General features: G+C 40.1%; 1 protein-coding gene across 2 annotated transcripts; it reads right to left on the reverse strand.

Annotated features, from left to right (window-relative positions):
* On the reverse strand, nt 1-25,855 carry zfhx3a (zinc finger homeobox 3a). 2 transcript variants are annotated; one of them, XM_082182777.1, is made up of 9 exons: nt 25,463-25,855; nt 15,942-18,674; nt 15,035-15,260; nt 11,744-11,842; nt 11,373-11,494; nt 10,816-11,016; nt 9,111-9,207; nt 3,579-8,894; nt 1-3,487 (listed from the first exon to the last, which is right to left on the reverse strand). In XM_082182777.1, the coding sequence occupies exons 2-9, from the start codon at nt 18,636-18,638 to the stop codon at nt 2,172-2,174; spliced, it is 10,074 nt and encodes a 3,357-aa protein (XP_082038903.1). In that variant the 5' UTR covers nt 18,639-18,674; nt 25,463-25,855; the 3' UTR covers nt 1-2,171. The 2 variants fall into 2 exon arrangements, with proteins under 2 accessions (XP_082038903.1, XP_082038902.1); XM_082182776.1 differs by having other exon boundaries at nt 11,373-11,497.
* Nucleotides 25,856-27,986: the final 2,131 nt, after the last annotated feature.

Here is a 27,986-nt window from a genome sequence, read left to right on the forward strand (position 1 = left end):
AAAGGAAACAGATTTTATTCACTTTGAATGCTTGTATATAAGAGGACAGGAGACATTAGCCCAGTGAGTCACATGAATAAACACAAGTGCATCATGAATGTACATTATTTGGCGATCGCTACAGTAATAACATTTCCAGGAGCACGCAGAGAAAACAGTCTCTCACAGAAGGTCCAGACTCAGGAGTGAGAGAATACGTTACAGTGAGTCCCCTTAGAAGCAGAATACAACAACAACAACAAAAAAAGAAAACAATCAATTCAAATGACAAATGTGATATTTGGAATGCAAACTTTGTATAAATATATCATCATTGGTTTTCAACATTGGTTGGCTAAGAGGAGAACATAGTGTAGTTCATGGAGTCACAGTCTTCACAGTCATGTGTGGACAGAACTGCGGTGGAACAGGAACAGGGACAGGGTTTGTGGCTACTGACGGTCGTCATTAAAGCTTCAGCAAAAAGCAAAATCAAGCATGCATCTTAGTACAAACCTACATTAGCAGCACACTCTATTTCCTCAACAATTAGACCCAGTACATTTAGTAGAACAAACAATAAGAAATTAAATCAGAAGAGATAACCAGACAAAAAGGCCAGACACAGAGAAGCAAACCATGTGAGTTCACCTCTATAATACAAACTACAATGGCTGCACAACAGTGCTGTCCCATATCCTCAGAGTAAGTTTCTATTTTGTTTTTTTATTTTTGGTTCTCTGGTTGTATCATATATGAGGTCACAAATGTTCTAATAAGTTAGCTAAAACAGTATTCTCATACAGTAGCTGGCTCCATCATCTAAAAAGATTTCCATTCCTTAAAAACAGTAATATTTTCTAAAGTATAAAGTTTTTTGTATGCACCAATGGTAAGACTACTTTATCTTTGGATTTTCCATTAAAGCAATACTGTAAGTTATTATTGTTTCATAATAGCGTCATTGTTATTATTGTTAGTCATGGCAAGTGCAGAAATGTTAAGAAATAAAATTACTCTGTGCTGAAGGAAAAATGAAAAACTACTGCCTTAGGTAAAATTACAGTATTGAAGGCAACAGAAGAAAAAAAAATAAGTGCACAATCGAAATGCTCTGTTTAAAAGACAACAAAAATAGAAAATATCTTATAGATGTGCATCGATCTAATTCATACACAGATAGGGTCTTTCAACTTGGCTCAGTGCAGGAGAGGAAGTTGGTTGTACAGTGACAATTTTCAACAGCATTAGAGGGTAAATGCTATGTTTTAACATGAGCATGGCTAAAAAGCCTCAAGTGTCTTTGACTGGGACAATACAAAAGTTAAATATACAAGTCATTTGTTTTAAACCTACCATACAATTAAGTAATCTGAATTCAACAATCTACGCAACACCAAAATGTTCATACATTTATCTATCATTAACACAGAATGTTTTTGTCAATTTTCAAAACAAAACAAAAAACGAAATAATATTTTTCCACAATTTACAACGGTCTGCAATACGCTTTGTGTCTGGACAAATACATGTCCGTGAAAAAAAAGTGAACATCTACTAGCTTAGTTTCAGGACTTTGAATACAAATCAGAATTGTACGTTTTCATTCATTACACATTTCTTTTGGGCTTAATATATTTTCTATTGGTATGTCTTGTAACAGAACAAAATTGAGAGCTGTTGACCTGAGAGAAGACAACATCAAAAAACATTACATCACTTCATTAAGCCAATAATATAATATTTGAACACTTGACAGGGCAAAAAAATAGTGTGGGTGTTTTATGGGTGTCTGTTAAAACGTACACGTTATAAACAGACTTTTGGTTAGTTAAGTAATCATGAAACCATCTCAGGTTCTTCACCAGTCTTTAGCTGTGCACCCTTTAGTTTCCAAACAGTTTACATATACTCAAGTTTTTGTTAAAAACCAGCATATTGAAATGGAAAAAAACATTCTACTGACACTTGTTTTTGGTTACAAGCACTGTTAATGCAAGTTGGATCCTACAGGATTCAGTCCTTTTAAAACAGTCTGCCAAACTAGCTCTGGGTCATATCTTTTCCCCAGTGTAATCTACAGTGGAGACAATTTGTTTTACTTTCCTCTTGTTATTTTTTATTCCATGGAGTCTATTCTGAGGCTTCAAAGCCATAAAAACAAGTTTTATCAAACCTCTTGCTCCAATATATTATGTCGAGTCTTGTCCCTCCTCTGACTCGTTGCCGTCACAACGCCCATCCACAGAGTCTATTGGTTTTGTGTGACATGTCTTTGCAAGGCTTGTCAGGCTTGAGGTAACATTTGAAGGCGAAAGAACATGATGTGAGTGAGAAGCCTGTGAGCTTTGGGAAGCCTCAGGTAAAGCTGAAGTCAGGGTTGAGCTTTGGAGATGTCTACTGGTCTGGTCAGAACTGGTTGGGGTAGGGATGGAGGTTTCAGAAGGAGTACCTAAAGAAGACTGGGCCGTTGAAGAGGATCTCTGTTCACTGGATGGGTTTGACTGAGAGGTAGATGAGGGACTGATGTGAGGTAATTGAGAAGCATGCTCTTTGGCATTCAGTCTTTCTGCCACTCTTTGTCTATGCTGAGGGAACTCAAGATGTTTGATGAGCTCTGCATTACCAGTGAGAGACACCTCACAGGCGAGACAGTCATAAAGATGACCATCCTTGCCTTCTGTTCTACACTCTGTTTTGGAAACAATACAGTGGCTTAGAAGAAAGTTGTTATTCACATCTGGCTGCTTTGTGTTGACAGAGTTTATGAAGGGGGAATCTGTGCCATTGAGTGTGCCTTGCTTCTTGTCACGTTTGGATGAAATGGTGTCTTCTGCATGGAGGCGAGCAGAGATTTGGCTAGGTTTTGGTTTATCTGGTAGCTGCACGAACTGTTTCTGTTGTTGCAGCTGCAGTCTTTGTTGCATCAGTGCACCCTGCAGATTTTGTTGATATTGCTGGAGAATGGAGCCCGGGGACAGCCCCATTAGAGCCTGTGGCAAGACTGGACCATATGGGAACATGCTTTCCATGCCAAACATGGGCTGCAGGAGGCCTCCAGGCATAGGTGTGGGAATATGGGCAGAAAAAAGTGGAGGGAAGCCAGGCATCAGACAGGGCAGAAGATGACTAGGGAGCAGAGCAGCTTGGTCAGTTTTCATAGCCGCATGAAGAACTTGTAGCTGAGTTGGGTCTATGGCATATTCCCTTCCAGTATTTTGAGTAGATACTGTTGGTCTGGAAGAGTCTGACTTCTCTTTACTGTTGCAAGAAGTGTTTGCACGAGTAGCATTTCCCAATGGAGAACTGTCAAGTTTGTTTGTGGGAATCCTGTTACTTATAGTGTCGTTTTCTTTGGGTAACTGAAGTTCTTGTTCTGTGGTCTTTGGGGTCAAGACAGAGTTGGTTGTGCTAACTACATCTTTGTCATCCGTAGCTGATATGGCAGAAGAGGACGTCATGGTTGGCTTGTGGGTCAGCTCCTTTACAGGAGGGTCACTGGCACCTTCTACGATAATGAATTAAGAAAAAAAGCATGGATTACAATAGATCAGAATTTTAAGTAAATTAATTAAAAACAAAGTGTAGGTTAGACATACCTGTTTTTATGGAAGAAAAACCATCAGTCATTTTGCAGTTACCACCTCGAATGCTTTTGGTGTTCATTGTCTGCAGACTTGAGTACATTGGAGACTGGCTCAGACACTGAAGGGCAGTTTGGTTGAGACCCACTGAGCTCAGTATAGCTTGTGGTTGGACAAGTCCCAGAGCATCGCTTGTTTTTTTTAGATGATCCACCTCTTGTTGAGCCATCAGCTGGCGAGCAGATACTGAACCCAAATATTCCTTGTCCCTCTTCCTCTGGCCACACAGAGCCTCCTTAACTTTAGCAAGATGTTGCTGGGAGAAGACATGGTCACGAATAGACAAGCAGCCACTGTATTTAACAGAGCAAAGAGTGCATTCAGTCTTAGGTCTATCAATAGAAGTACTCTCTGTACCAAACTGCTTTGCAAGGCTAAGCTTCGCCTTTTTCTCCTTGGCACGAGCATTCTGAAACCACACCTGAACCACCCTCTTGGCAAGTCCAATGTCATTGCCCAAGGCTTCACACTCAAGCATTGTTGGGGTTTTATAGTCACTAAAGCAGGCTTTGAGCACTTTCACCTGCAGATTGCTCATTTGAGTGCGGTAGCGTTTTTGGCTATATCTGTCATCAAAGCTCTGACTGTTGGAGCTACCAGGGCAAGGTGAAGCTGGATCAGCCAGGCTGGAATTTTCACTGTAATCTAAGACTAAATCATTATCAAAATCTTTAGCATTAAAGCTCATTGCAGGGCTAACCAATCCAGAAGACATCTTTTCATCACTTTCAGAAGAAGCCTCCCTTTCAGTGCTGGGAGACATGTGGTCGATACTGCCATGTTTACCCTCTAGAGAGTCATTTCCTTCATCAGTTGTATGGTCATGGGTCGTGTTTGTGTTAGCCTCACAGTTATTCAGCTTGCTCTGTTCAAAAGTCTGATAAAGTGACATGGAAGGCATCTCAAAATCTTCCATACTCTCACCTTTTATAGGTTTTGGGCTCAGACGCTGCTGATGTGAAGACAGGTCCATGCTTTTGCACGCTGGAGAATCTGCATCATCAGTGGAGCTCAAAAACTGAGAATAATTGGCAAAATCAAAGAGATCAGATTTAAATTGAGAACTTTCCTGATCTTGAGTCATACTAGATATCGCCATACTATACCCTGCATTCCTTGCTTCATGCCAGTGACGTGAACGTATGTGAGCAGCAAGAGCAGTCTGTGCTTTAAAGAGAGCTCGACAGAATGGGCAACGACGATGGATATGAGATGGTCCCAATGCCCGAAACTGGCCTTTCCTCTCACGAGCTCGAGTGTTCTGGAACCAGACTTGAACTACTCTTTTCTTAAGACCGACCTCGTTAGAGATATGGTCAAGCATCTTGCGTGTTGGATTGGAGTCTAAAAGGTATTTCTGATACAAAACCTCTAGTTGCTCTGGTGTTATGGTGGTCCTCATACGTTTGTCTCGCTGGGGTTCCTCCCCATTATTTTCCCAATCATTCTCCATAGAACTGGTTCCTGCTTTCTCTTCAAGTTTCCTCTTCAGAGAGTTTATTGTTGAATCTGGAATAGTTGTCACTGCTGGTGGATTTGCCACTATCTGGGAAATTGTTCCTGAAAGCAGATGCCTCGCAAGTAGGGGATTAGCAGGATCAAACAGCATTAGAGGCATATCAACAGGACGGTCAAGGAACTGTGGACTGGGAAAGTAACTTTGGGTAAGGAAATGCATTTGCTGGTGCTCTTGCCAATGTTCAAAAGAGGGGAAGCTCAATTTACACTGGATGCAGTGGTAAGGGCTCATATCCTGAGCTGGTTTCTGTTGCAATTGTTGCTCAGATGAAGGAATCTCTAAAGGACTAAAAATCTTTTGGGAGCTCTGTGAAGGAGTTGGGTTTGTTTCAGATGTGCAGGAAACCTGTTGCTGTTTAGGAGGAGAGTGAGAGTGAATCTCTGTGCTTACATTTTGGTTCTCTTCACAGAGAGGCCTTGGCTGCTGCATTCTGTTCTCTAATTCCTCAAACTCAGTGTTGATACTAACAGCCTGTTTAGGGTCAGATGATACTTCATTTTCTTGTTTAAGCTCTCTAGAAAGACTATTTGTTTGCATATGCTCAGAATCAGTGGACTTCACATTAGTACTAGAACCAGATGAACTGGAGGGGCTTGAGCAATAATTTGCTTGTGTAAAACAAGAGGGTCCAGATATTGGACTATGACACTCAGTCTTAGAATCCATTGAAATTTCATTCTGATCGTTCTGCATTTCCTCATCCTCATCTTTGTAACACTGCATTTTCTGGTGATTAATTAGATCAAAAATGCGTTGAAAGACTATGTTGCATTTCTTACACTGGAAATTGTTGTTGGAAGTACGAAAGTAGCGGTCATTAGAAAGGTCTCTGCGTTCACTATCCTTCACTCCCTCTCCTTGGTTCTCATAGTTCTTCCGAGCTTTTTGTCTGGAATTTTGAAACCATACCACAATAACACGGGTGGAAAGATTAAGGAGGTTGGACAGTTGCTCAAACTCATCATCTTTGGGGTATGCATTGGCATCAAAAAAATCCTGCAGTAATCTTAGCTGATAGTCAGTAAACCTGGTTCTTGAGGATCTCCTACCCCCATAAAATTCTTGTCTTAGTGGTTCAGGAGACGGTGGTCTAGAATCCACCTTTACATCTTCCAGTGTTGTGATGGGAGGGTTACTAAAGTTATATGGAGAATCCTTGTTGCGCTGGCGCTCTTTGAATAGAGTGTTCCGAAACCAATGCTTTATGACTTTATGTGGCAAACCAGATTTGTTGGCCATCTCATGTATTTGGTCCTCGTTTGGAGAATTGTTGATATCAAAATACTGACGCAGGATTACAAGCTGATCATCCGTGATTCTGGTTCGAGGTCTTTTACTTTGCTGCTGTAACATTGATGGAGTTAACTGTTGTTGATAAATCTGTGTCAAATCAGAACTCAAACCGGCCTCCACTGGGGGCAGATGGACAGGGCCCTGATGATGAGTTAAAGATTGCAAAGATATGGGGGGGATTAGAAGTGGGGGGAAGAGTGGAAGTTCCATGGGTAAGGGAATTTGAGCTAATGGAGCCTTAACTTGAGAAATGGAAACAGTAGCAGGAGTAGAACTGAGTGTAGAGACAGGAACAATTGGTTGCACTGGTTGTTGCTGTTGTGGCTGCTGCACTGAAGGGTTGGGAATCATAGGTGGTGTAGGAGAAGGGGATGAGACAGGAGAAGCCTCTGGAGTTGTAGGTCTCAATGGAAACAGTTTGTCGTATTGCTCCCTATAGTCTTTGGCAAATTTCTCCAATGACTTGATAGGAAATACAGAATGATGAATCTGCTCTTTATGGCTCTTCAGAATCAGTGCATTTGAAAAAAGCTTCCCACAGGACTCACACTCAAGCTTCTCCATGCCTTCTGAATGATCCACCTCTTTGGTGTCAGTCACATCCCCACCATTTGGTATCGCCTCAGTAATATTTTTCTGAAATCGCTGCTTATTTTCATTGAATTGCATGACCAACTCAAAACCAATGTTTTCAAGCAAAGCCTTTGAAGCATTCCCAGGGGCATCATGGGCTATTCTGGGTGGAAGAAACTCATCCAAACTCTTCCCACTGGTTGACATCTCTTTGTTTACATCTTCATTTTCTTGTGTTTTGGGATGATGTGTTTTTTCTCCGATACCCACATTATCCATTTCTTTTGATCCTTCATTACATTTCAGTTCATCCGCACCCTTCTCACACAGTGGATCACTGGTCAGTTTCTGTTCATTAATTTCAGGATGAATTACAAGATCTTCATTTTGTTTTTGTTTAGAACAATATTTTGAGCCATCTTTTTTAGAAGACTCAGCAGTATCCTCATTTACAATAGGCTTTAATGTGCTTAAGTTTAGACCAGAGCCTTTAAGGTTCACCTCTGGATTCATGTGGAATTCTCCTCCTGGAATAAGAAAAGGAAGAAGCAATTGCTGTTGCTGCTGCACTGAAAGAAGAGCCTCTGTTGCCATAGGAAAAGGGTGTAAAAGTGCAGGATTGAATAAATGGGACTGAAGAAAAGCAGCGTTCTTTTGGAGCTCTTGCTGGAGATGGGCTTGAGCCTGGACTAACTGCTGCTGCTGTTGTTGTTGTAATGACATCTGTTGTTGCTTGGTAGCTGAATCAATCATGTTTACCAACTTCTTCCTCATGTCAGATGTTGAAGGATGGTTGGTGTCTGGGTTTGCAGGTGTGCCATTGAGTTCAGTGTTTTTTTGGTGGCTTAGATCAGCATTGTTCATGGATGAAGCAGGCTTCATGGTTGCAGGGGTGCTGGACAATGCCTTGCCTGGGGGAGGGCCAACAGATTCAGAACTAGAAGTGGATGTTTCAAGCTTGGATGCACGAGCTTTTGTCTGGTGCAAGACAGAACGCATATGAATCTCTAAGGTTGAACTCTGACTGTATGCTACATTGCAAATACTACATTTAAATGGTTTGTGGTCTGCATTGTTGACAGGCTCTTGCAATCCAGTTGACGTGTCCTGCAGAGACCGTTTAAGTTTGTGTAAGTGTGACACTGAGTTGTAGTGAACTAAGAGAATATTCTTCTGTGTAAAAGATTCCTTGCAAACAGTACATTTGAAAGGTCTCGATGGATCCAGAAATTTCTCCATTGTAATATTCGGGCCCTTTCTAAGTGGAAAAACAGGCTGCTTGGGGTCACATTCAGCATTATCTTTAACCAAACTTGAATCACTGTCTGAAGGACTTAGTTTTTTCTCCAAATCACATTCTTCATCATCTTTCATCTCAGTTTCTTCTGGTGATCCCTCCTCTTCACCAAATGTTTGGTCTGTGGAGATCAGGGTATCACCATTCATCATTAAACCACCATAAAGCTGCTGTATCTGGGTTTCACTTAGCTCCAGGTGGCTTGTCTCAAGGTGTTTCCGAAGGGCCTGCATTGTACGAAAACTGCGTTGACAGAGGCAGCATATGGTGGCAGCTCTGATAGCATGGTACTGAGAATGCAGTTGCAACTTTTCAGGGGTTTTAAATGCTAGGCTGCACTGATTACACCGGTACTTGTAAATGTGGCGATCAGATATTGCCGTTTGAGATTTCTGGCTATGAAGCTGGTTGAAGTGTGTCTGGAGTGCACTTGAGGATGTAAAGACTTTGTTGCAGCCTTTCTGCCAACAAGGAAAAGCAGCATTGTTCTCCTTTGTGGATTCTGCATCCTCTGATGGTTGTTTATAGATTTGTGCTGCCTCTAAGTGAGGTGTGGTACCTCTCTCAGGTTCAGCATCGGTTGAAATTTCTAAAGAATAAACAGAAAAATAATTGCTGTGAATACATAATGAAGCAAAATTAATTAGAACAATCATAATTTAATAATTAAACCAAGCACAAATATTGATAAATCACCTTTGGACTACTTGAGTCAGATCATAACAGTCAACCTATTTTAAAATGATGAAAAATAAAGAACCATGCTTAACCTAGATATAAAAAAAGATATAATATTTATACTAACCATCCAGTCTCTTTGTTTCATTAGCATTTATCAGCTGTGTATCCGAGTTGTTCACTGGTAAAAACATCTTCTCTGGCAGCACGTCTGAAGCAATCATCTGATCACAAGGGAAAAAAGAAATCATAATAGGTTTGATAAATCCATTTTGTGGATTAATTAATCCACAAAAATCTCATTATTAAGTCATTTGATTGTTATCTCTAAAAATGATGGGTCATTATGCTGTGTTCCTGCTACGTGTGCATTAACGATGCATCGTGCAAGAGAACAGACCCTTAACTTTAGAAGGTAAAATGGAATCGCAGTCATGAACCAACACTTAAAGCAGTTCAAAGGTTAAGTATGAATGGAAGCCCTCTTTGGTCCATGACAACACAATTAGCTAACTTTGGATGTAAAAAAGCCACTTTACTTATCTTCCTCTCCTTCTTTCCTCCTGTACCCACTCAAATTTAAAATGTGTAAATCAATGCAACTTTAAGGGGGGAGAGGGAGGGATGAACAACCAAACAAAATGGCTGCTATTTCCATCACAAAGCACACCATTTCAGGAAAGTGCTGTATTGAAGGGACACAAAGCCGCACACAAGTCCTCTTCAAGGTCACATTTAATTTAGAACATAATTACCAGGCACGGTTCATAACGAAAATCACCTAGCACTGGCTCAGAACTAATGAAGCACAATTATTTTCATTACTGTATTTCAGTTCAGCTGGGGAAGGGGAGAGGAACGGCAAGTGCCGAAGAGAGAAATCAAGAGAGATGGCAGAACAGAGGGCAAGGAGGACCAAGAAAGATAGGAGAGGGGAGAACACATGAAATGGAAAGACAGACAGAAAAGCCTTTTACGCAAGAAAAAGCACTCAGCGCAAGCTGACTGAATTGGCAAAAAATGTCCAACCTTTCAGAAACAGTGAGGCATGTCTGCTTCTGGTTCAAACAAGCTCTGGGTGCATTAGTATCAATTTATATTCTGCAGATAAAAAAAGCTAATTTTAATATTCATTGGATCTGAGGCAGCTACCTCTTCCCTCCCCCAACTCAATGTCATTACTTGTCTCCGTTCGCTCGTGCTGGAGTCACTGAGGGTCTAAACACCCCTCCTTATACGCACATGCACATTGTGCTTAACATTTTCTTGCATTAATACCATTTTTACCCCATATATAAAAAATAGGGGTCCACTGATGTTTTTTAAAATCAATATCTAGAAAGCAGCATGGCTGACGGCTAGTATAACACAAGTAATAATAGCGACTAAGATGCAGGCTACACAAAATTGCAGAATTTAAATAAGCACAATACAAAATTTACTACTTTTTTTTAATTAATTTTTTTATTGCCAAATATCAGCTGATTATTTGGCCTGCCCCATTACTAGTAAAAATAAAAATAGATCCTGCTTTGACATCAGTAAACACTGCCTAAGGGATTAAAAAAAAAACTAAAACTAATTCAAAACATATTGTCTTCTTAATAGCCCAAGCAATTGATCTTAAAGGGAGTTAAGATGTTTTTACTAGGTAACAGAAATAAGAAAAACTATTTTTGCTGTGAGAATTGTGGCTGGGATGGACACGTGTTACTGTTTAAAATCCTTGGTTGCTTTAATTCTTTACAAAAGCACAAAAAAAATTACAAACTAAATAGCACTAAAATACTGAATCTACATGATATATGCATACTGTCTTTTTTCCCCCTCACCGTGTTGATGAGCTTCTGAGTGCAGTCTGCAGTGACACTGTGCAGCTGTGTGAGGTGGGTACGCAAGAGGGCAATACTGTGCAGTGTGTCTTGGCACAGTGGGCAGCGGGGAGCAGGCTGAAATGCATGCTGGTTCATCACATGACTCCTTAGACGCTCAATATCACTATGACGGAACCGACAGAATGGACACTGTCGCATCTGAATGGAAGGAAACAAACAACAGAGGTACAAGAATTACATACTGTCTGTGCAATATCCTGTTCCTTTAAATAATATTAAGCTTCGTTTCTTTTATGTTTCTTATTTTTTGCACAATAGTATAGTTATGGTATAATAAGCAATTAAGTTAATAGTAATTTAATTAAATTAGTATTAAATGATTACCATATTATTATTCCATTGTATTTGCTAGGGCTTGCACAGCTACTTGTTTATACTATTCTGCTAGTTGTACAGAAAATGGCTCTTTAAAGAACTTATAAAATAAACATGCCAAAACCAGGTTACATTTTATAATAAATAAAAAAAATTGTGCAGAGTGCATTGCATCAAACCTCTTCCTGTATTCGTGGCCTTTTGCAGGGAGAGAGGTCATCTGACTCGTCAGATCCAGATGAGGGACGCTTAGGACTTGAAGACGACTCATTTTGCTCTGCCTCTGTTTGAATAAATCCTTCTACTAGCAAAAAAAAAAAAGAAGCAAACAGATCATTTATAAGAGGCACACATTATTGTTTAACAAGTAACAACACTAAGCTTATTGTAAAACAGTGGTTCCCAAATAATGCAATTAGCGGTATGGTGTTAAATATAAGCTAAATTTAAACTATATTGGTGTGGGTTCACCACAGCATCTAATGTAAAATCTGGGTCCCGAAGCGAATCCAGCTGAAAAAAACGCTGTAGCAATAATTTTGGTAAAGACCTGATTTTTTCCTTGTTATGTCTCCATGTTTACTTCGGTCTTCTTGGTTAGCTGTATCCTCAGTGGGAGATTCCATCCCATTCTGATCTGCTTGAAGAGCTGAAGAGAAAAATATATATTCAGTGAGCACATCACAATAGACAAATTCATATGTACACACTCAAGGTTGTTTGTGTCCTATATGCTTTATCAGGTCAACTATTTGATTTTTTAGGCAATTGGTCATTGCAGAAAATATATTGCGTGCATGTGCCACTGCAAAACAAGGTTGAATGCAGGAACACATTCAAACCTATAGGGGTCAGTCTACACTAGCTCAGTGAAACCCAACCAACCTGCTCAAACACATTAACGGACAGACCGACACAAAACACTAGCTAGTAATCTACAAAATCTCCAATGGATTCACTCAAAAGAAGTCAAATATATTGATCTTCTACAGTAAAAATACAAAGAAAGATATGAGAGAAGAAAATCAGAAGGAGGACGAGTTAAAGTCAGTGGCGTCAGCAGAGCTTTATTTGACCTGTGGGGATTTGAAAAGTCACAGGAGGAAGATAATACAGCAGAGGTCAGGAGGGTCGCACACAAAGAGTCCATTTCAAAGCACAAATTGGCGAACAATGCCGCCATGACAGGCTTTAAAAATGATCTTATACAATAGGTCTTGTGCACAGTTTGAGTCTGTTGTACTAGTTATAGCTTTCTTGCTAAAAGAAGCATTTTCTAAAGCGCTCCCTGAAAACTGAAATGACTGTGCATATCTAAAATATATGGAATGGCATTTACTGACAATATTTTGACAACAGTCTTCAGTTTTGGCTTGTTATTTTTTAATCTTCCCGATGAACTCCAAAATCAAAAAGAGAGAGCACGCACACATTAAGATGGAAATTCAAAAAGGGCAATGATGCTCTGTTGTTCTTTTGCAGCGTCTAAAAGCTTCGGCTGAGCTCTGTAGGTACAAAACACACAGCCTCGGGACACACTAAACCAGATACCCCATTCAACGCCCTCCCTCCCTCTCCTCATCCTCTTCTCTCTTGCTTTCTGCCTTTCTGCTTTCTTAGCAAAGTAATTGTTCTGCTACGTGGGGGGAAGGGAAAAGAACAGAGTTGATTTGGGTGGGTTTGGGCAGGGGGTGGTTGGGGTATGGGGGGGGGGGGTGGAACAAAAAAAATGCATGAGGGTTGTCATAACAGACCAATCAAACGCAGGCTGAGGTATCTTCTGGTAATTCTTTGAGAAGGTGATTATGACAGAGGGTGAGAGAGAGAGCGAGAAAGGCCATCTGAACACCAATTATCCTGACAGACACGCTATTGATTTCCTATCAAACCAACACACCCATAAACACAGAACACATAACCTGAAACTGTCAAATCCGCTCTAGTTACGACCGCCCCATTGAGCCCGCTCGCTCAGTCATTCTCTCAGTCACACACACCGCGCTGAACCTGACCAAAAAAAAATGTGGTCTATTGTTGAGCATCTCTCACAGGGAAAATCACAACAAAAAAAGCTTAGGGATTGAAATAAAATAAATAAATCAAATGGCAACTAAATGTATGGGACTGAAGGAAATCATTAATTAGTGAAAATTCATAATGTGTTGCATGATATGTTCAAATTCTAACAAAATGGCAAATGATCCATTTTATGCAAAACTTGTTTAATTATGCACAACTAATTTTTAATTCAAAAATGAGCCAAATTTAACCAAATGCATACATGGTTTAGACAAACACTTTTTTTTTTTACCTGCAACTTATTTATCATGAAACTTAATTATCAAAGACACAAAGATTTTATTTAATTTTGAAGTTGCATTGAGAAAATGCACTTCAAAAATCAAAGGGGGGCATGTGGATTCATTCACTTAGAATGTTCATGACGCTTCTTGGACAAAACAGATGGCCGTGGCTCAGCGTGGTGAGGTCATTTTGGCCAGTAATGAAGTGATCAGATGCACCCACACATGCTAACACACTCCAGGCGCACACTCAACACACACTTCATCAGCACTTCCTACCCGTCCCAGGGATCAATATACAAATGCTCAGCAGCATTGATCCAGTATTGATTATAAATTAGGCAATGCCCTGGTGTTCCTAAAGAGATCAATAACCAGCCATTCAGCTGCGGCGCTCCAGCAGGTCGGAAGCAGCGCTGATCCGATGTTCCTACAGGTTCAAATTCACACTGAAACAGCTACTCACTCTCACTCACTGACTTTAGCATTGATTGTACACGACACACTGACTGCTAACCTTTTCTTGTACCCAGTGTGTTCGCCATTTCTCCTCATCGGGAATATAACGCTACTATACAGTATTTAAATTTTCTTTATTTTAAATGTACCATGTTTAGGAAGTTTTACATTAGTTTTTCAAAAAACAAAAATGTTTTTGCTGATTAATTTGAGATTTGAAAACATTACTAAACAAATCTTATCAAAGTTAGAACTGAGAAAAAAAACATTAAAATTTAAACATTTTCTTAACACAAAATAAACCAGGAATATTTCCTAACACCTGTCAGTCTTTCGGAATCTCTATCAGACCTTTTCTCTGTCTTTCCTTTAAAATGTTAATTTGAGAATGTTAATTAACTCATGCCTCGTTAGTGGGTTGCGCCTTTATTGGCTGCATTGACTGGCTAACCCTCTAGTTTAGCCTCTTTCTGGGCAGTGAAGATGTTACAAATGTGATTATTGGCAAGTCAATTAACAAAATCAATTCCTACTATTCTGTACAAAAGGCACACTCACTTGCTTTCTTTTTCTCTCTCGCTCTCACACAACAAATGCACATGTAAATATACACATACAAACAGGCTGGGTGCCAAGGTTGGGCTATTGTTCAACTCATTAGTTGAGCTTATTCTGTGTTAGAACTAAATGCTAATTGCCTCCACCACCCGGTTTTCTCAATTACCCCAGTGTAAATATCTGCCCTCTTCCTTTTCCTATTCTTTTTGTTTTTCGGCATGTCTGTCAGCCCCTCCCCCTCTGTTGTTCTGTTGTGTGTTTTAGAGCCTTGAGCGTCATGAGCACAACACACAAGGGACAGTCTTTTGATTAGGGTTTTAAGGAATTCTCCCTGACTTTCTCCCCAATATTAATCTAGCATCAAAAGCTGGTGTTCTGCTTATGAGTGTGTTGGCTTTTGCTTATTTCCCCCCCTGAAATTTGACTGGTTTAAAAACAATTTTTTGGTGCTTTGCAAAACCCCTGAAGATAACTCTGTAAATTGAAACAGAACAAAGCGATCGTGCATGTGTGTCTCATACCATTTTCTTGAGCAGGGCTTTTTCGGATTGTAAAGATGGCACCAAGCTCCTCCTCATCCTGCAGACCCTTCTGGATTCGCTGTAGTCTAAGCAGCCCCTCCCCTCTCTGGTGGCTCAATGAATGGGAGTGCTGCACTAAAGAAAGGCTGTTCTGAGTGGAGAAATCACACAGCACACAGTGCAGCCAGACATCTTCAGACTCCATTCCATCCAGCTGCTGCAAATACTGAGAGAAAGAGTAAAGATAAACATTAATCATACATGATGTGTGAGGGTAAACGGAAAGGAAGGATATAAGGAAGGATAACAGAAGTTATATCAATTAATAAAACACTCTTCTACTTCATCCAACTCACATTTCAACACCAGCAGCATACTTAAGGTACTTTAGCGGAAGTCATATATTGACCATATAGTCATAAATGATCAATATGTGGCTTCCTCTAATGTGGACAGCACAATATAGATCAATGCAGGATCAATACCACCCTGTAAAAACACCTATGTAGATGTTACTTAACATGCTTTGCTCAAATAAACGCTAAATCTCTCCCTCTGTCTGCGGTCTGGTGAAAGCTGAGCAGACAGATTCAAAGCAAATGAATCCAGTGAAACGTTAGATGAACACAGACACAAAAACACATACACACAACCACAGTGAGAAACACCAGTCCACTTGTTTTACAGAACTCTAAACTGATTAGAGATGTGCTGAGTTAATGGACCACATTAGAGGGAGGGAAAAAATAACATACAATATATCTCAATTACCACAGAGGCCTTACAGGTTTTGGGGAATAATGGCTTCACTGAGGGCATCTTGGGCTTTTGTGGATTTTACTGACAGGAATCCCAGGCATCAGACTTTTTGCACATAGCGTATCTGGTTTTGAATTGTGAGATTTACCTTGTATAGTCTCAGACTGGTCTCGTGTCTGGAGTTCATGGTGTGTAGCTTCAGTTTCTCCAAGCTGCTGGCCTCGTAGTCACATGCATTGCACCTGAGCTGCACTTGGCTTCCAGCAGCGACACACCTGAGGCGCCACTCTTCTTCCTCCTCTTCGATGTTTACATGTTGACTACTGGCCTCTCGTAGGTGTGCAGCTAATTGGTAGCGCTGTACGTGTTTGTCTGTTTGGCAGTGCAGTTGGAAGTTTGCTCGCAAAGGCGTGGCATAATGGCAAAGCCGACAGTGATGGGTGTCTCCAGTTGTGCTCCTCCAATAGGAATTGGGTAATGACCGCTGCATGGTCAGGTGTTGACTAAGCTCTTCTAGAGTGTCACAGGAAAAGCAGCCACATAGAATGCATTCAAAGAGTTTCGGTGAAGAGGTTTCATTGCAGGACAGAGAAGCGATGGCATTGGACAGTTTGGTCTGAGGTTGGCAGTGGCGGTAAAGCTCGGTGACATTGTGCTTACGTTGACGTTGCATGTGTGCCAAGTTCTGCTGCAGTAGAAGCACGTTGTGCGTGTGCTTTTCACTGGTCATGTGGATTCGGAGGTTCCGTGCCACGTTGGTTTCGTAGTCACAGACTTCACACCGCCACGATGCACGTCCCCGAAGCTTAGATGGAGAGGGGGAGTTGGCTTGGGTGGGGTGAGTGAGAGTAGGATGTGAATGGGTTGAAGGATTAGGCTGGGCTGCTGGGCTGTGTGCATGTGACTGCGTCTGCAGGCTCTGCATGTTGTTGAGGTGTTTGTCCGATTGCATGTGAATGCTCAAGTTGCCCTTGGTGGTGGTGGAATATTGGCAGACCTGGCAGCGGAACGGCTTGTATCCGCAAGAATAAGTCTCACCTCTTGCAAGGCGTGGGTGGCTCTGACCACTGCTGCAGTATGGACACTCTTCAGAATCCGACTCTGGGTGCTTCTCCTTCATATGGGCTTCAAGAGTTTGCTGGTACTTGTAATGCCAGTTGCATTTTGGACACTTCAATGTCTTGCAGGAGTTTCTGGAGTGTACCATAGAGGCCTGAACGGCATAACTGAAAGATGATCCTTGGACATCGTCCCCAGCGGCAACAAAGCCTCCGTCAATGGCCACCACCAGCCTTTTTCTAGAGGCAGTATCCAAGTGCCCTTCTTCAAGAATAGGCTGACTAGTCTGGGTTAAGGTAGGACTCAGTGTAGGGGACGTGGAATGGCTATGATTATTGGGCAGGTCAGAATGAGTGACAGCATGTCTGTCATCTTCAGACAACCTAGTGGTTGGTTCCATTGCTATGGCGCTACCATTCTCTAACTGGTCATTTGGTTCGGTTGCTGTGGCACTCTCTTGGTTGGCAAGTTGTTCTGTAGTAGTGACAGTGGACAGGTTTACCACAACAAGGGAAGCAGGTGCAGGGTCGTGGCAGTTAAAGCTTGTTCCATACTCTGACTCAGAGTCTGTAAGGGTTTTGGTGTTGTTCATAAAGCTGGTTGCTATTGTTACAGAGTTTGGAAGTTTTGAAATGCTTTGGTTTGACAGAGCAGCTTCAGTAATGTGCTCTTGTCCGCTACTGCTGCTAATACCGTGAGCACTGTCATTTACAGTGCTGCCTACCTCTAAATACAATCTCCTTTCTCCTCCCTCACTACTTGCTTCATCCTTCCTCATCTTGTCCTCCTTGCCTCTTTGTGTGCCCTCTCTTCCCAGGGTTGAAGGGTCTTTGGCAGGGCTTGGTATTGAGGTAGCAGGGGAGGTTCTGGGTGGAGAGGGCAGGATAGGGAGTCCTGGCTTAGAGATCAGAGCCTCTTCATTCTCTTTCCGTCTTGCCGTGTCCTCTGTGCTTTTCCCAGAGGTCGGAGATGCCAGGTTAAGTGGTACCACAGACTCACAATTCCTTTTTGGTTCTAGGAAACAGAGAAATGGGCGGTTGCCTGGGCCGGCAGGCTGTAAAATGGCAGAGGTGTGTTTAAACGAGAGCAGATGTTGTTCTTCATCGCTGAAGGTGATGTTGTGTTGCTGAGAAGCATGAGCCCTAAACAAGTGTGAACGGCCAAAAGACAGCCGACACAGAAAGCACATCAGGATGGGTTTGGTTAGACCAGACCATGTCACCCCTGTCTCTGGTGATCCTGCCACGTCAGGAGCATTATCTTTGGATTGGCGGGTCACCAGAGCTAGACTATCACTGTCGTCAAGGTTATGCATTTGGAAGACACGAAAGATCTGTGGAGCGGGACTTTGAGACAAGGATATGTAACAGGTTCTAATGATGGAGGAAGGGGAACCTAACGAGGAGGAGGAGGGCACACCACTCGTGAGTTTACTCTCCGTCACATAGGCAGACCCATCAGGCTGGTACAAGATCTCTCCGATAGGACTCTCCACATCCTCAACTTCTTCCTCTTCATCTGCCTTCTCCCTCTCTAACATCTCTCTGGTTGAACATTCATTAACCTGTTTTTCCCTAAATCTTTCTTCATATCTCCCAGCAAGTCCCTCCTCCTCAGCCCGCCCCACTAGTCCATCCTGGTTGGACAGAGTTGCTGTGCTCCGATGAATGGCTTGATCTCTGGCCAGTAGGAGTGGATTGGGGGCCAGTGGTCTGCAGAGCCCAGGAGGCTGTTGTGTGTGGGGGCCAGAGGCTCCATTGTTGGAGACAGAGTCACAACACTCCATCCTCTGAGCTACTGAGCACGTTCATCCCACCCTGGCCTAGAAAAACAATGAAAGGAAGAGAAAAGTTTAATTACCCAAACTTTACACCTACATTACAATTTTCTAAATCACTTTGCACCATTCAGAATTACAGCAACATATGAAGTATTTTAAATTTGAGCAGCATAAACTTTAGTGTCACTATTCAGAGAGAAGCAACTCTGGAACGATGAAGGAAAGCAGAGAAAGGTCTAGACTGTGATCAATAGCTCTTTGCCTAGCTGTATTACAGAGAGCTGAATATTACATGAGAGACAATTCCTGGAATCACCAAGATCTGCACAATTAAATGTCTCTGTCTGTCTCTGACTCCCCCATCCCCCTCCATCTGAATTATATTTCCCTTTAGGCAACTGAGCAGAACATAGGGCTGTGTCTACGGGGGATTGCCCCGTGACAGTGCCTCTGGAATAAGTTCCCTATTGACTCTAGTCCCAGGTTTCTCCAGAGACACGGCCCCCACAGGCCTTGATCAGTAAAGCAGCTGAAGTGAATTAAATTGAATTATATTAAAGCAGCCTATCACAACAGGGTTCAACCTATATTAGGCGTCTATAATAATTGCAATTTGCATTAATGCTAAGTAGAAACAGGTTCACATTTTGAAAGGAATTTTAATTGTACCAGCAGCACAAAGTTACACATTTTACAAATACAAACATATGATGTAGCTACTTAAGCCTGCCTTGTACTTACACCGTGGGCTATATTTAAATAATTAAAATGTGCTTATAGTTATTACTGGATTTATCTACAGTTAAGTCACCTAAATAGTGTAAAAACATCAAACATTTGCACAGAAGGTGTCTGAGGACAGTACAGAGTTTGTGGATTGTAGTTAGGGGCTAATTGCTCAGTTTCTAGGTTGAAGAGTGCAGATTCTTGAACTGAGATTCAAGCTGTTATATTGAGCTCTCTCTGATCCTCTCTACTGGAGGGGGCTAAAGTGCTAATGGGAAAATCAATAGCGTGAATGCTAAGCATCTTACTGGAAGCAAGAGCAGGATGCTAGCACACCAGGCTAAAGGATGCGTTCCCTGATTTAAGCTCGAACTGGACCTAAAAAATGGACTTAAAAGGCCAAATGTTTCAAAAATAATGAACAGCTCTTATACATAGGAGTACACTCAATGAAATAAACACAAATGCTTATAGAGCGCTAGAGATACATATATATAAACAAACTGCCAAGCTGACACTAACTAAACTTTCTGTACAGATCAATGAATATCCAGTCATTTTTTGCTCTGTGTGTGCATGTGTGTGTGTGTGTGTGTGTGTGTGTGGTGGGGGGGGGGGGGGGGGGGGGGGGGGGGGGGTTGGGGGGGGGGGTAATTAGTGATGTATCTCATTAGCTGCTAGGTTAATTACCCATCTCTCTGGGATACCTGATAGGGGGCACACAGCTGGAATCAAGACACATCTTAAACCAATTACTCTCTGTAAGTGTGTGTGTGGATTAAGACCAAGATGTCAGCTGAGAATTAGACAAAACAGCACTAAAACTAATATTAACCCTGACACTAACAGTACCAGCAATAACCCTTAAACAACAACAACAACAACAGCGACTACAACAACATGTACAGGGAACTGTTTTCACTGAACTGACATCAGGAAACTTTTGTTTCAAGTGACTAAATTATTATCTGACATAAAATTAACCCACATGCTGTGGGCAATTCCTGTTACCACATAAATCTCACACCTTGCTAAAAAAAAGAAGAAGAACATTTATGGCACTCAAGAGGTAACATTTTTGGGGGAATTTCTACAACAACATTACAGTATGGCAAGGAAATACTACCTCTCTAGTTTATAAAAAATGACAAATATAAGAAATAAGTGTCTTAATAACCACTAATTAATCTTGCTCCTAATGAAAGCTGTAACATCTCATTCTTGTGCATTATTCTGTTCAATTTGTCTACTTCAATGTTTACTTCATGTTAACTGATAGAAAATTGCAAAAAAGGTTGCAAACTTCCCATAAATTTAATAGAAAATAAAAAAGCTGATTTAATATTTGGTTTGACCTCCTGAGACTGACTAGCAACATTTTCTAACCACTGAAAGGAAGTGATTAACCTGACAAAAAAAGAAAGAAAAAATATATTGTGTGGAAAGACCCGTTTTGTTAGAGAGACTGATTTCAAATTCACAGCACATATTGCTGATTCAGGGGCTTGGCTTCCTGTTTTAACGCTAATCTAATATTGCCTCAGTATCTTAGTAAACATTCTATTGCATAGATATGACTGTACAACACACCTAATCCTTGTGTGTTTTACATGTCTACAACATGACACAGCACATGGCTATACTGCATAGTACCTGAGACATCAAAGAACACTTAAAACGATCAAGTGTGTGCACAATCTTACTTTGTGCCAGCGTTTTTTTTTGTTATCCTTTTAAGCACTTGCAACATGCATGAATGCATGAGCACAAAAAAACAGAAACTGTTACAAGGGTTGAACTAAAAAAATTAAAGTATCAAACCAAACTTAAACCAGCTAACCCCACACCCTTCTCTCTCGCAGTCACACAAACACAGACACATTTTCTCCCACTGTATTTAGACAGCTGTCCTCTCTGCTGTGCGCTTGTCTTTGATCTTTGATTTAATGCCCCATTTCCATTAGAGACACTAGCCCATTCAGAAGCAAAACTTCAAAAGAAAGAGAGAGAATGATAGAGAGAGGAAAAAAAGAAAGAGTGGACGAAAGAGAGGGCGAGAGTGGTGGGGAAAATGTATGACTTGTGTAATTTAGAAAACTGTGGCCTTAACATTGTTACTAGATTAGTCAGCCAGCATAGAACAAAATACGTTAGCAGGAAGTAAAACGCTGATGCACTTCCTGTATGACATGCAAAAAGGAAGTGACAGACAAAAATGAAGGGTCAAAGTTCAAAAGGTAATGCTGATGTTATGGCAGGGCCATGACAGTGTTGTGACAGCTGCCTCCTTAAAAATGAGCCTTATAGTTCTGGAAAAAAATTTAATTTGCTTACATAAGTTTCCAATAGGCAGAGATATAGAACAATGTTTTACACATGCACAGTGATGCATTCTGTCAGTATGCTTACAATAAGTCACACACGCTTCAGTTTCTAGTGTGAAAGACTGAGCGTGATGTAAACGTATCGATCTAAACTGCAGCAAGATCCAGCGGGATTATGAAATCAATGCTACACTGAAAGAGTTCTTATTCATTTGACTTGATCTTATGCCTCTGACAATGCACGGGAATCGCTTGTGTTTTTCTTCCTCAGTCAAATTGCGGCACTTGTTACACACGTATCAAATGGAAAGTGGCACTGTGTAACTAAAGCTTTTATCTGTAAGGATTATTCATGTAAATATCCTGCATTCATTACCCAAGTATATGCACTGTGAAATGAGAAAGGAAAAAGAAAACATTTGTGCAAGATTAACTCCTTTTAACAGCTAGATCACAATTCAAAACGCATAATCCTGCAGAGCTAAACAACATGCAAAACAAAAATGGAATTGACTAGCTAGAAAAAAAATAATAAATGTTACTGCCATCTTGTTTTTAATCATTGGTGTTAACAAATGATTTATGCAACCTCTTAACAAAATGACAAGAGATTACATTCTGTTGGAGGATAATTGAAAATGGGTTGATAACAAATAATATTACAAGTAGCATTATTGTATCCACCAGGAATTGACTGACTTGTGAAAAGTGTGTGGAAATACCTTTTTGCTAAAACAATAATAATGTGACAACTGGCTAGAAAAGAAATCCACGCACACACATATATATATATATATAGAGAGAGAGAGAGAGAGAGAGAGAGAGAGAGAGAGAACGAGTGTGTGTGTGTGTGTGTGTGTGTGTGTGTGTGTGTGTGTGTGTGTGTGTGTGTGTGTGTGTGTGTGTGCACTAAACAAATACTAATATTACTATTGTAGATACAAACTAAAAACATGGCATCACAATAATATTTAAATTAAGAGTAAATATGTAAAGATTTAAATCTGTAAAGACACTAAATTGTCATACAGAGCTGTTTTCCCTATTTCTTTCAACAAATATTATCCTTTTTTTCCCATTAATCTAAGAAAAATTGTAAACATATATAGTACCCCTATTGAAATACATTTCAGCATTATTTGAAAACACTCTGCAAAATCTCTGTCTCTCACTACAGGCTCTGTCTGTCTCCATTTCTAGTCCATTTCCGAGAAAATGTGTTAAACAAACCCACTGACCTTTGCATTACTGTGGTTTATGCACCTTTTATAAACTATACCTTCATTCTATATATTCAACAGCCATGGCAAACAGCACACACCGCTTTCTGCTTGGACTAAGGCAGACAGTGTAATATAGTTCAATATTTGCAGTGAATTCTGGTGAGAGTTGACAGTAACACGGTGGTGAGGCAGAATCACTGATCACCCTCGTTTCTCCTGTGCGCACACACACACACACACACACACACACACACACACACACACACACACAAGGTCTGTTTAAGGCGTGGATGGAGAGCAGAATTTGAACTGGCAGGCTGGGCCCCCATGCATTGTTCTCTGGCTCAGTGTGTGTGTGTGTGTGTGTGTGTGTGTGTGTGTGTGTGTGTTGTGTGTGTGTGTGTGTGTGTGTGTGTGTGTGTGTGTGTGTGTGTGTGTGTGTGTGTGTGTGTGCGAGTGTGTGTGTGTGTGTTTGAGAGGCCTTAGTGACTGATCTGCCGATGTGCCTCACTTCTCCACAACCCCAGCTATTATTATGATAAACAGAAAAAGTCAAACCCTGAAGGCAGTGTGTGTGTGCACACAGACTCACAAACGAACGCACACAATTCAGTATTCAGATGTTGCAATACCTTATTTACAAACAAAGCAACAACTACACAATCTTTACAGTGTCCTGCAAGGGTTGAAGACTTTACGAGCACATTGAATAAACAAAAAGAAACATACAAAGCATATAATGGGACTGCTGTATTTCTTTTTTTAAATACAAATTATGTACGAATAAGTTTTTTTTTTATACATATTCAGATTTTCTACAGTACATCCACTAAATTTTGCAAATGTAGTAAAAAAAAAAAAAAATTCAATGAAACCCTATCTATAATGAAAGCACTATCTGTTTGACACCGCTACCCTGCAGAGTCCACTTTTCTCTTCCCTAGCTGTGCCCTTTCATCCCATCTTCTTCCTTTCACCCTGTTCCCTAACTCTGTGAACTCTGACCTGTGAGACAATCCTCTTTCGCCCAACACCATCTCCTATGTATTTGTGTGTGTGTGTGTGTGTGTGTGTGTGTGTTCTCAAAAGAAAGAGTCGGTGCTCGCTTCATTTGTATCTGCTCCTCAAGCACACTGTGTTTATCACAGTAGAACTGGTTTTTCCAGTGTAAGCTCTCTATTTTAGGCCAAACACTGTATTTTTACCTAGAAATGTAAAGATTACTGTATTTCTAAAGTTGAATATTCCGACATTTAGAGAGCTAAATGAACAATTTGAAGCATACAAAAAAAATCTAAATCAAGCCTAAAATCCATCCTTATTTTGTATGAGCCCAGCTGCTCAAAAACAAACGATTGAACTATTAAGTCAAAAACTATTGTGTTATGTATAAAAAAGAAACTATTTGTCACAATGTGACAGATTCACAAAAGGACAGAAAAAAACAATACCCAAACACACGGTCAGTTGGTCACACACAAGCGCATCCACAAACACACACACAACACATTTATCTAGCTTTATAAATAAGGACATACTATAGATTTATATTGCTTTTATAAATGTATGAATTAAATTTACAACACACTACCTAATACAAACATGTACCTTATTTATGAATCTTTTATCATTGATAACTTTTGATATCATTAAGTATAGCTTTTTAAACACATACAGCATATCTTATGAAATTGAAATATATATATATATATATACATTATTTTGTGCATTGTATGAATATCTTTTAGGTTTTATCATATTTTCCCTAACTTCTGGGAACAACACAACCACCCACCCATACACACAAACACACACACAAACACACGCACACACACAAGTCCAAACAGGCTTGACCAAGCATGCCCAGGAAATCAGGGCCAGCTTAATCCTCCCTCTTATACCATCTACGCTTCATTTAAGACGCAAAAAACAAAAAGTTACACCCTTGCGACCTCGTATCTTTAGAAATATATATTTATATATATAAAAATAAGGCTATTACATGCGCGCAGTTGAGTCGCGACGCGGAGGACGCACAGAGGCTTCGTTCGGATCCTTCATATCGTTACACGGACGGATCGGGACCCGTAGCGCGTGTCAATACTGATACACTCTCTGAAAATGAGCCTGATGTGTCAGTGTTGACTTTCACGACAGCACTCGTCCAAGCAAAAGCATACACAGAAAGGACGTTTCTTTACGCTTTTCGGTCTTTTTTTTCTTTCTTTTGCAACTAGCAAGAGGGCGACAACTCTTGGAGAAAACAGGTAGGAGAACACCAGAAGAGCTTTATAACTTCAAACTGAAATCGAGAGAGACACTGACATCAAAGAGAGTGAATAGGGTGCGCTTTACATTCGCGACTATGTCATACATATGTAATAACAGCAACTAGTAAAGATCAATAACAAAACAAGCAGGGATGCAAAATAACCATGCATTATGTAGTTCATTATTGTTACGTTTCATACTTTTGTAAATAGCGAGAATCAAATTCGAGCAAAGAAGAATCAACTATACGCTAAGATTGAAGAACAGTCATCGGATACAAACTTACATTTGGACGCGTCGCTTTGTATTCCGGTAAACACGTTTATAGATCCCATTCGCGCAGATGCATGCGTTCACACATCATACCGCTGAAGTTAAACGAGGTATTTGACTGTTCCTTAAAGCATTTAAAAGGGTTTGTTTTTGGTTGTACTGCAGACGACAGACGCGCCCTGGCTTCGGTTCGAGGAAGGAGGAGAGAGTGAAAAAAAATCAGTCCGGTCTTTATTCCTGCTAATTACTTTCGTGCAAAAAATGGCTGGAATTAACACACTGCGCATGTGCTGATTACACAGTCACGAGGGGAAGAGATAATTAGCTCCTCCTGGATCAATAAGATTCCAGGATGGGAGAGAGAAAGAGAGGAGGGAGGTGTATGTGTGTGTGTGTGTATGGGGGGGGGGGTCATATAGTGATGGAATTAGACTATAGGACAATTTTACATCTGCACATAAACAACAAACAATAAAGGAGGATAAAACAACAAAGGTGCCATGAGATGAGAAGCAGGTGGATGAGGAAAAATATAAACATTTATAGCGATATTTAATACTATGCACCAATGGAGAAGGAACCTTATGATCATAATCATGCATGCTCTGCAAATCCTAAAAATCAGGTTCTGACAATCAATAGGGCTAGTGGAAAGTTTGTAGCGCTACTGTAAAAAGTGCATTTATGCTTAAACTGCATAGATTTAGAGGATGATAATTGGGTAGACATGCAACTGGATACGATTTTCAAGATAATTAACGCAAATTGTACATTTGTAAACTTGAGCATCAAAACTGCGGTTCATTTTACCAGTCGTTGTTCGAGGATGGACATAAAGATAAATATGCCTACATTTACAAAACTTCATATTTATGCGTTTAAATTCTATAAATGCTTTTCATTAGTGTACATTATAATTAAAATTGTACACTGTATATACTACACAATGTATCCCAGTGTCTCTAAGCGGTACGTTGAATAAAAAAAAAAAAACATCTGAACACATTTTAAATAGTGTATTGGACATTTTGTATCCTATAAATAAAAATACACATTATAAATAATAATAGATATTATTAATAATGATCAATACAATGCAATTTTACAAAGGATATAAAATGTCCAAAGTTTTACAATTCAGCGTTCACATTCAAATAGGGTACATATATAGCATAGGATATATGAAAAACATCTTTAAGGTCGAGTAAAAGGAGCATTGCATATAGGCAACAACAACATCTCAATAATAATCGCATCAATATTTTACCAGTAGCACATGGCATACGTTTCATTTGTGCACGAGCAGGAAGAAAATTGTTTTCATTAAAACTTCTACATGAAAGGAGCGAGTGTTGAAGTGTTTTTCACTCTACTTGTGTCTTTTGTCATGATAATTCTTTTGTGTTCTTTGTGTGTGTGTGTGTGTGTGTGTGTGTGTGTGTGTGTGTGTGTGTGTGTGTGTGTGTGTGTGTGTCCGTGCACGCGCGTGTTTGAATGGCTGATGCTGTTATGGTCAATGTTTCCGTTTTGTCATAAAAACCGACCCTGCATTACATAAAGATTTGATATAGCTTAACTTATTTGCTACTTAAAATGCACGAAATGTATTTTATGGTATTTTCTAAGTTAAATATAAATTTGCACATTTTCAAACTGGAGAATCCAAGCGAGCACTTATTTACCATGCCTTCAAATAACCATTTATAAATAAATAAAAATATATATAATGCTAATGGATAATATTTTTTATATATATTTTTTTGTTTATAATGAGCCAAAATGTTGGCTATATAGGCTACTTTTCATTGACCACCGGTCACACACACACAAACACACACACACACACACACACACACACACGCACAGTCACATTCTAAGTTTGTTATGGTGAAAGTTTGATGCATGAATTTTAGCTTATTTGCTTGTGGAAATATAATACATGTGTGTGCATCACAAAATCTTGGTGCAGTTTTTTTCTCTCCATGCATTAGCCTATACATTTTTTTTAATCATTTATACACATGCGTCAACAGAGACGCAGAATCACGGTCATTTTCAAGCCCATATAATGACGTTTCCTTGAAAAGCCTTTATGAACAAAAGAGCAGAATTCATCAGCCACAGATGGACCAACAGCTGAATACAAGTTCTGATTCATGCACCCATCTGCAGGAACAGTGATTTTGGGTTTGTGCTGATTTTTTTTATGGTTTATAATAATCGTTTTTCTCAATTACGACACTATGCAAGCTTAGCGTTAACACACATCTTGCAAAACAAACAGACTGCATCATATTTAAATAAGCAAATGTATTTCGTACGCAAGCGAAAAAGATGATGCGGTCTTAAGACAAGCCTATAAAGTAAGGGTCAAAAAGAAGAAACATCATCTAGCCTATATTTTGCCACACGCTTGCCGCTCCTCAGAGGGATTATTAAAATAATTTCCAAGGGTTTTTTTATTATAATTTTTTTAATGTAATCACAACAATTACAAATCAACTTAAATGTCTCTGGCAAACTATACAAATGTGTTC

Source organism: Leuciscus leuciscus (assembly GCF_965113295.1).
Source record: "Leuciscus leuciscus genome assembly, chromosome: 10".
Lineage (NCBI taxonomy): Eukaryota > Metazoa > Chordata > Actinopteri > Cypriniformes > Leuciscidae > Leuciscus > Leuciscus leuciscus.

What these genes read in the sequence shown, in the direction of transcription:
- zfhx3a (XM_082182776.1), bottom strand. Translation starts at nt 18,638, where the DNA reads ATGGAGTGTTGTGACTCTGTCTCCAACAATGGAGCCTCTGGCCCCCAC. An exon ending in CCAGTCTGAGACTATACAAG is followed by an intron (nt 15,261 to 15,941) that starts GTAAATCTCACA and finishes TCTTTCTCTCAG; the next exon opens with TATTTGCAGCAGCTGGATGG. An exon ending in GGCCACGAATACAGGAAGAG is followed by an intron (nt 11,017 to 11,372) that starts GTTTGATGCAAT and finishes CCTTCCATTCAG; the next exon opens with ATGCGACAGTGTCCATTCTG.